At 37.3% G+C, this 9,774-nt stretch overlaps 1 protein-coding gene across 1 annotated transcript; it reads left to right on the top strand.

Annotated features, from left to right (window-relative positions):
- The first annotated feature begins 244 nt into the window (after positions 1-244).
- LOC103446936 (protein MAEA homolog) lies at positions 245-4,622 on the top strand. Its single transcript, XM_008386092.4, has 7 exons — positions 245-747; positions 1,068-1,262; positions 1,923-2,045; positions 2,652-2,837; positions 3,418-3,551; positions 4,022-4,208; positions 4,297-4,622. The coding sequence occupies exons 1-7, from the start codon at positions 427-429 to the stop codon at positions 4,396-4,398; spliced, it is 1,248 nt and encodes a 415-aa protein (XP_008384314.1). The 5' UTR covers positions 245-426; the 3' UTR covers positions 4,399-4,622.
- The last annotated feature ends 5,152 nt before the right edge of the window (positions 4,623-9,774 follow it).

Consider the following 9,774-nt stretch of genomic DNA (forward strand, 5'->3'; position numbering starts at 1 on the left):
CCATGTCAGCATTTAACAGACTAATGGATGAAAAATCTAACGGAGGTGTTATTTTGAAATAAAATGATATTGGATGTATGAAAGTGAAATTTTTTAAAGTTGTTGTATGAGGTTGTAATAGACCTCAAACCTGAGGGGCTACTATGTAATTTACCCTTCTTTTTATCTTATTATCTTTATAAAAAAATTAATATGAAATATTAACGTAATTTAATCGTGACTGTTCAAATAGAAATAGATGAAAGGGTAGATTAGGAGGGTAAGAATCCTCCTCGGTAAAAATAACCACGAAATAATTACGCCGTCGTTTAAGGTCTTCTCCTCTCTCCTATATGCCTTTGTCCCTACTCTTTCTCTGTCATTCATCAACTCCCACTCTCAAATCTCCCCAATCATTCTCTCTATCCGTCTCTTTCTCCTTCTTCAATGGAAATGGATTCCCTCCCCAACGGCACCGCCGCGTCGCCAGGGCCGACCCTAGGTCCGGCCCCCACCGCCGCAGGCCCTCCTCCGTCCTCGAAACTGAGCCACCTCGCCGACTCCCTGAAGCTCGAGCACCAGTTCCTCAGAGTCCCATTCGAGTACTACAAGAAGACGATCCGCGCCAACCACCGCGTCGTCGAGAAGGAGATATCCGCCGTTATTAACGGCGTCTCCGAGGCCGCCGACAAGAACGACATGTCGTCTGACGACGCCGTTAATCATCTCAGCTCCCTCGTTTCCAGGCTGCAGGGGCTAAAACGAAAGGTACTGCATATGTAAACCCTAGATTGGATTGTTTTGTCCTGTTTGGATGGGGGAGGAGTGAGAGGGAATATAAAAGAACGAGTATCCGATGAATTCGAGGCAACCAAACAGAGGTTAATTCGGGATTTGTCAGCTCGAGTAGACATTGACTATTAAACTGTTGAAATTCATTGATCTTAATCGACATTGAGCTAATCAAGATTGGATATTTGTGTTTTAAGAATTGAAGAGATTATCTTTTGTTTGTATTTGTGCTTTGAGTGATTGGATTTGGCTATTGGAGTTTTCATGCTGATTGGTGTTTGTTTTTCGTGATTAAGTTGGAAGAGGGGAGTAAGACAGAGCACTTGCAGGCGCAGAGGTGCCGGGCTCGGCTTGATCATTTAGAATCGGCAGATGTGGAAAGTCTGTCTGAATGGAATAACACACGTGTGAATCGGATCTTGGTGGACTACATGTTGCGGATGTCTTACTATGACACCGCAGTGAAGCTGGCGGAAAGTAGAAATATTCAGGTAGTTTTGATTTCCTGTCCTATATTTGTTTACATTACATGTTTGTGGCTCTTTATGCAGTGTGCTCTGTCATAAGTGTTGTTCTTTCCAAAGTTTATGAATTCGTGGAAGGTTTGAATATCATGAGTTATTGTAGTTTGAATGCATTAATGGGATTGAAGATTTTGGAAAGGGTGACTATAATGTTAATATTATATATCTGGCAAACGGTTTTGTTATTATCTTCATGCTCATTATCCAATTGCTCACACTACTTTACAATTTGAACGAGATTCATCTTCACATTTTCTAACGATGGAAAGAAAATATCGTACTGAGATTAGTGAAGGAATTATTCGACTAAACCATAGCTTGACCAAGGGAGTTCTGTACAGAAAGAAAAAAAGAGTGAAACTATAGTGTATTTTTTTTTTGGTTGAAAGTGAATGAAAGAAAGCAGCTTGTTTCTTTCATAATCGATAGGTTGGATCTTTTATGGTCTAGTATAGAAGTTAGGAAGTGAAGAAGGTAAGTAGAATAAATAGGGGATAACAGCTTTTATTCTCCCAGATTCATTGCTTGTTAGAATCCCTTCTCTCTTATTGCTACTGCAGTTTGCAGAAGTTTTCCATATTTTCTGTTGGTACATGTTGGCCACTTGATTAGTTTCGTATGTGTCAGGATCTTGTTGATATTGATGTATTCCAAGAAGCGAAAAAGGTTATTGAAGCCCTTCAGAATAAGGACGTGGGTCCTGCCCTAGCCTGGTGCGCCGAGAACAAGTCAAGGTTAAAGAAATCCAAGGTCTGTACTCCCTTTGGTTTGGGGGGAGGGTAGGGATTCTTGCTTTTAATTGGTGGGTTAGACGAGTTTGCTAATACTACTATTCCGTCTCTAAAATGATCTGTTCTGTTGCTTGTGTTCAGAAGAAAGTTGTGAAGGGTTTAGGTACCCTTTGTTTATCTGAATCTTGACTTATTATTATCTTTTTGCAACTTTTTTTTAGGTATCCTAATTGCAAGGGACTATTAGTTCTTGTTAGAGTTTCTATCTTATGCTTCGCCGTACTTGGAATACATAGTAGGAGATGAAAGTAAAAGAGATGACTTATCTTTCATAGATTCTAGGTCATTTTCAAAGTCATTTTGCTGCTTTTACGGTGGTAAAAGATATTGCTCCCACATGTATGTTGTTTCTGCTACATTTCTTTAACTGCTTGTGAATTGCTGATAAAATGGTTCTTAAAATTCATTTATTTGAGTTAGTAGTAGTTGGTACCTTGAATGCTTGAACTGCTTCCTTCCTCAAAAAGGTTCTTATTGACAGTTATACCAATTGAATTGCACTTAGTGCACCACATTGAAAATTTGTTATTAGTTTGTCTAATGCTAAATGCTTTATTGATGGCAGAGTAAATTTGAGTTTCAGCTGAGACTTCAAGAGTTTATAGAGTTGGTACGAGCTGAAAATAACTTCATAGCTATCACATATGCTCGGAAATATCTTGCACCCTGGGGAACTACTCATATGAAAGAATTGCAGCGGGTCTTTGTAACGGTAGCTTATAAGAGTACTACTGAATGTGCTACATACAAGGTGATCCTTTTCTCTCTGATAATGTTCGAGTAGCATTTGCAGTTTCTACTTCTCTGAATTTAATTGTGCTACGGATTTTGTCGGAATAGACATACAGTTTTCACTTTTCAGTTTTCCCTTATTATTTTGCGGGAACTAGTTAGACTAACTTGGCTCTGGAATAGAAAAATGTGCTGAATCATACCCATGTTTAGTTGAAGTTACTGTATAGAAAATATGTTGTCTTATTGACTACAAGTTAGCATGTATCCACCTGCTTCTTCTCTTTGTGATGGTAGTACCCTTTGGGATATAGTTTCCACTGATTAAATTTTGTATCTGTTGGTTATCCTGCCTTCAGCATACATATTAAGGAATTATAAGATGTCATGAATTCTTGAACAGTTGATATATAGGACTAGGTTTTAAAGAATAAATGACTCAATATCCGTGCCATCTCCTTGGGAGATATATGCGTTGAAATATACATTTCAGTGAAATGTTTTGGTTTGGTGCTTTTATTACATATTTGGAGCTGTATATTACAGGTTAATCTCTGGTATGTGATTTCATTTTTTCTTTGGGTGGTTATGTTTTCCAGGTGTTATTTGAGCCAAAGCAATGGGACTACCTGGTTGATCAATTTAAACAGGAATTCTGCAAGTTATATGGCATGACACTTGAGCCTTTGCTCAATATTTATCTGCAAGCAGGCCTTTCTGCTCTTAAAACCCCGTATCCTTTTTCATTTTTTATTTGATACATTGTTCCGTCTTGCCACATTTACCTCTTAGTCAGGATTGTAGTAGGCTTGGTACAATCAGGTTAAATTTATATGGAGTTAACTCCCAAAACTTCTTATGCAGAACAAAACTCCAAAGGGGAGGGTGAAACAGCTATAGCATTGTGCACATGGTTATTTGATTAGAATAGCGACCAAAATATACTCTACTTCACTAGCCATTTTCTTTCTTGTGAATACAGAGAATGAAGGATATTGACAAGCACTTAATCCATTGTGAAGATCTTGCGTTATTTCATGTCTCGCTAACTTGAGGGTTGTAAGTCATTAGTTGGTCAGTGGTTTACCAACCAACACTGTAGCTCCCTTTAATGAATTTTGAGCAATTCTCAATCACCTTCAGTGCATCCTTTATAGCTGCTAATTGCATTCAGATGTGTTGTTTTGCCCTGACCTGATTCAGATATTGTTACGATGATGATTGCACCAAGGAGGATCCACTATCTCAGGAGGGTTTCCGGAAACTAGCCCTGCCCTTACCTTATTCTAAGCAGCATCACTCGAAGCTTGTTTGCTACATAACCAAGGAACTAATGGACACGGAGAACCCACCACAAGTCTTGCCCAATGGCCATGTCTACAGCTCTAAGGTTCGCTTGCATTTTGCGAGTACTTGATGTTCTTGGTTATTTAGTCTTGAAATATTCTTCTTTAACCTGGTTTATTTTTTGGCGGCAGGCTCTTGAAGAAATGGCAAGGAAGAATGATGGTAAGATTACTTGTCCAAGGACAGGCTTTATCTGCAATTACACAGATCTAGTGAAGGCATATATATCGTAAATCTACGTACCGTGATCTGTTCAGTCGTTCAAGTTTATTATCAATTTATACCGGGATTTGTAACTGTTATAACGTCCTGTGCTATCTGTACATAAATCCTCCCTTGCCATATTGCGTTCCGGTAATAAGAACTTTTCCCTGTGATCAAACCTCTACTCTTGCTCTGTATTCCTCTTTGGCACTTGAAACATGTATATATGCTCCAGATTACGTTTCGCCCTTTATTTTCAAGTTAAATTTCTTAGCACTGAATTAAATTATTTGGCATTCGTTCATCTGGAAAACCAAGTCAGAATTTTACATTTACCATTTTTGTATCACCTCTAGTAGAGATAGGATTAGCTAATACAAGTAGGTCTCATTTTTATTAGAGAGGTTGTACAAGTATGTTATACAAAATGTGATGAGTGTAGAATTCTTGTTTCAAGATTTAGAATGATAAGTCGCATATTTTGTGATCACGTTGAGATGTTCAAATAGTAAGTTGTTTTAACAGCAAACTTTACACGAGTGATGAATTACCCTGGTGGTCAGCGCAAGACATATTTGGAAATCACAATAACAAGGCATTATGATCATAGTTTTAATAATGCTTTATTAATCACTGTGCTTAAACTGTCTTTGTGTCTTAATGTTTCGTGACCATTAGGATGTTTAGATAAGTAATTGGATGCAATTTATGTTGGAATGTCACCGTAAAATTGAAGAATGCTTCTTGTGATTAATAATTTTATGTTCACTTAGGGCAAATGCCACGCCTTAATGGTTGCATAGTTTTTCAAAGGATTTTCACAAAGCGTAATGAGTTATGCATGTTTACATTTGATTTGAATGCCAAAGGCAGATTGCATGTTTGATATACGTTCTAGCTTGAATGCCACAAGTAGAATTTGCAAAAGGAAAACCTAACCTTGAAAATTGCATGTGTAATTCATAAGTAATTGGTAAAATTAGGTGGGATTATTTGCGGTGACGGTTAAATCCTAATACCTTTTACCTTTGTTTTTTTCCAAAACAATTTACTTTTCTTTATATTGCCAATTTTCATTAAAAGTTTAATTCAATTGTTTTATTTTCGTTTTTATTATTTTAAATTCCAAAATCAACTTTTTCCAAACTTTATTTTAAGTAATTAATTAAGATTTGGTTTTAAAGATAAATAATTCATTCAATTTATTCTACAATTACTTTTTACTCTTACAAGTATTTTTAAGTGTTTTTATCCATATTTTACAAGGGTTAAAAATCTTATCACGTGTTGATAAAACGTGAGCACTATAGTTTTAGTTGGGTAGTGTTATTTACACACTCATTCTTACTTCTCACACACTTCTTTCCGTTTTTGATCGTTAGATCAAATAAATTGAAGAAGATTAATAACAAAAATTTAATAAATTACTTGTGGAGAACCCCGAAGCAAATGCTGAAATAACTTTACTTGTGGAGAGCTCGCGGTTGGATGAGGGGGAAGTTGCAGGATTTGTAGTTCCTCCGGGTTTGCTGTTTCGCTGGATCCTTCCAAAGTGGAAAAAGATATTCATAATCTCATGTCTGTTGGTTGATTAAGGTCTAAAATGTCATTTCATTATTTGTAGCAAGCTGTTAGTTTGAGTAATTAGAGTTGTTAGTGATCAAGGGCTGAGATTAGATCAATTTGTAGTAGGCTCAAATGTGAGCAAGTGTCAAGATCTCATAGGGTCTTGTAATGAATGGTTGGATGAGCTCATAGGCTATCTTAGATTCTCTCCCTCTCGAACGATTATGTAAATGCTGGTGTGATGAAATGAGCACATGCAGAAGAGCATTCTAGTTCTCTCTGAAATTCTGAGCACTCTCTCTCTATCTCTTCATTCTCTTTCTCTCTAAATCGTCTTTCTCTCTGTGCTAAATTGCTGCAAATACACCATCAAATAGTTCATATTCTAACATGGTATCAAGAGCCTAAGTACGATTTCGGACTAGGTGTTGATTTCTGTGAAATTGTGTGAGAGAATCCAACGAGAAAACTCTCAATTTCATTCCGATTCAAGCTGAAATGGCTAGGTTTGGAAGTAGTGATTTACGAGCTCTCGTTTTTTATGGAACATAGTTCGAGTTCTGGAAGGTGAGAATGGTCACCATTTTCCAATCGTGTGAGATTTGGAAACTGGTAGACAAGGGGATTACTATTCCAGAATCGAAGAAGAAGGAAAAAAAGGGGAAAACAAAGAAGGAGGATGGCAAGGAAGATTCAGCTGAGTTGGATGGCTTTGAAGGAGACGATGATAAGCTCAGTGCACTCATGGAGTATCAACTAATGGATGCTAAAGCATTGGGAATCATTCATAGTGCAGTCTCTAAGAAGATATTCCCTCGGATTGTGAACCAAGAGACATCCAAGGGTGTGTGGGATCTACTCCAAGAGGAATTTCATGGCGATGAACACGCAAGATCTATCAAACTCCAAAGTTTGCATCGTGAATTTGAATATATGAGGATGAAAGAAAATGAATCTCTATCTGCCTATCTTACTAGATTATTTGAACTAATTAATCAGATGAAATCTTATGGTGAGATCCTCACTCACCAAAGAGAGGTTCAAAAGGTTTTAATTAGTTTGTCTAGTAAACATGATCCAATCTGTGTTGTGATTGAAAGAACTTCTGATTTCAATGCTGTGATTGTGTAAGAAGTGGTAGGATCTTTTAAGAGTTATGAGCTTAGGTTGAGTAGACATGAGGATGATGTTGCAAGCTCAGAGCATGCTTTCTCTAGTATGAATCTTGTACCTAAAGCACAAAATGGGCCATTTACACCGGGAAATCACAGTAAGGGAAAGAAGAATTGGAAGTCTAAGCCTAAGAAATGGGAAACAATACTCACCAGCCTGAGAGACAGGGTGGGATCACTGAGGGTGCTAAACAAAAATGCAAAATCTGTGATAAGGCTCACTATGGAGAATGTTGGTTTAAGGGAAAACCTAAATGCCATAATTGCAACAGATTTGGACATGGAGTGAAGGTTTGTCATCAACCTAAGAAAACATATGCTGCTAACTATTTGAACCATGTTCAGGACAATGCAATGATGTTCTATGCTTGCCATAAGGCCTCTGTGTAAGAAAATAGTGGTGTTTGGTATCTGGACAGTGGTTGCAGTAACCACATGACTAGTATTGAATCATTGCTTATCAACATTAACAAAAGTATAAGGTGTAAGGTGAAAATGAGCACATGGGACTTGGTTGATTCAATTGGGAAATGGACTCTGGTAGTGGAGACTAAGAGAGGAACTAGGTCAATACCAGAAGTCATGATTGTACCTGGTTTAGATGAGAACCTTCTCAGTGTAGGCCAAATGGTAGAACATGGGTATTGGCTAGCATTTGGTGATAGGGAATTGCAAGACCATGTTGCTACTGTGCAAATGAAGGTAAAATATATGTTTCCCTCTAATATTTGAATTTGTGGATCACATTGTAGCAAATAAAGCAACTATTGAAGGAAATACATGCAAATGACACAGAAGATTTGGGCATTTGAACTATGACAGTTTAAGAATGCTGTAAGAAAGGTGCATGGTGTATGGTTTGCCTCACCTACGAGAGCACAATCAGGTGTGTGAAGGGTGTGTAACTGGAAATGCTCACAGAGAGGCCTTTAACAAAGAACAGAGATGGAGGGCAACATTTCCACTAGAACTTGTACACACAGATGTGTGTGGACCTATAAGTGAGACTCTTGGGGGCAGTAGACACTTTCTTACCTTCATCGATGACAAGTCAAGGACGTGTTGGGTCTATTTCTTGAAGTATAAGTCTGAGGTATTAAAAAAATTTAAAATGTTCAAGGTTATGGTTGAACTACAAATTGGTCACAAGTTGAAGAAGCTCAGAATTGACAGGGGAGGAGAGTATACATTTCTGGAATTTGAGAAGTTTTGTGAAAATGTTGGTATAGAAAAGCAACTCATTATTGCTTATTCTCCCCAGCAAAATGGCATTGCTGAGAGGAAGAATCGTACCATTGTAGAGATGGCAAAAACCATGCTCTATGAAAAGAAGCTACCACTCAAGTTCTGGGGTGAAGCAATTCACACTGCTGTCTACCTACTTAATAGGCGTCTTACAAAAACATTGGAAAACAAGACTCCATTTGAAGAGTTTTGTGGTAGAAAACCAGGAGTAAAGCACTTGAGAATTTTTGGTTCTGTGTGCTACACTTATGTGCCAATTTAGTTAAGGCAGAAATTGGATGAAACTGGACATAAAGGTGTATTTATTGGATATGAGACAAGAGAGAAGGGCTATAGAGTGTATGATCTGAAAAGCAACAAGATCATTATTTCCAGAAATGTCATTTTTTATGAAGATGCAGTGCTCAATTGAGAGAATATGGAGACAGTGCACATCCCTCTGCCCTATTCAGGAGCTAATGAAGGTGTAAGCATAACTGAGATTGAAAATGGTGTATGTGAGGAATCTAATATTGATTATTCTAAGTCGAATGATTTAACCACAGATGAAGAGTGTATTACTGGTGTACACAATAATGTTTTTAATGCTGTGAATGTGGAGAGTGAGATCAAACTCACAGAAACTTTTGACAATACACCAAAGAAGTGGAGAAACTTGAATGAAGTATTTGCTCAGTGTCATTGACCTTGAGAACTACAATGAAGCCTTTCAAGATGAAACTTGGAAGAAAGCAATGAATGATGAGATCTTTATGATTGAGAAGAATGGTACTTGGAAATTGGTTGATAGGCCAAGTGACAAACCAATTGTTGGAGTAAAGTGGATTTTCAAAACCAAGCTTAATCTGGATGGCACTATAAAAAAACACAAGGCAAGATTAGTTGCCAAAGGGTACACTCAAAAGCCTGGGATTGATTTTACAAACTCAATTAATTGATCATTTAGATATTTACAAAGAGAATTCTATTCCCTAAAAACATGAAGTGACAAAATAATTTATAAAAATTCTAATTTAGAAGAGTGCTTAGCATTTCTCTTTCTCAAAAGTTGCAGCAGGAGGATAAACATAAGAAAGAAAATAGCTAAAGGTCATGTTGTCCTTTTTCAAGTGCATGGCAGGCCAAAAAGGAAAAAAAAAAATGGAATCAATCAACTAAGATTAAACCCAATTCTGGGTTAAATGCTATTTTTTTAGATTTTGTTCTCCCCCTAAACCTAACTCAACCCATGCTAAATATGTGGGCTAAAAGCTAAAAGTCAAACAAAAGCCAAATTCCCCTCAGGATTTAGCTCGCAAAATGGTGTGGGCACCACTAACAGGACCCCACCCACATGGACATGTCTTCCAAGATTTATTGAATCTAACAACTGAAATAGAATATAATCAAATCTAACGGTAAAAAAAATATCTAACAGCCCAA

Source organism: Malus domestica, chromosome 07 (genome assembly GCF_042453785.1).
Source record: "Malus domestica chromosome 07, GDT2T_hap1".
Taxonomy (NCBI): Eukaryota; Viridiplantae; Streptophyta; class Magnoliopsida; order Rosales; family Rosaceae; genus Malus; species Malus domestica.

Coding starts and splice junctions, on each gene's coding strand:
- LOC103446936 (XM_008386092.4), top strand. CDS start 427: ATGGAAATGGATTCCCTCCCCAACGGCACCGCCGCGTCGCCAGGGCCG. Junction 2,046..2,651: donor CAAGGTTAAAGAAATCCAAG/GTCTGTACTCCC, acceptor TATTGATGGCAG/AGTAAATTTGAGTTTCAGCT. Junction 2,838..3,417: donor CTGAATGTGCTACATACAAG/GTGATCCTTTTC, acceptor TATGTTTTCCAG/GTGTTATTTGAGCCAAAGCA.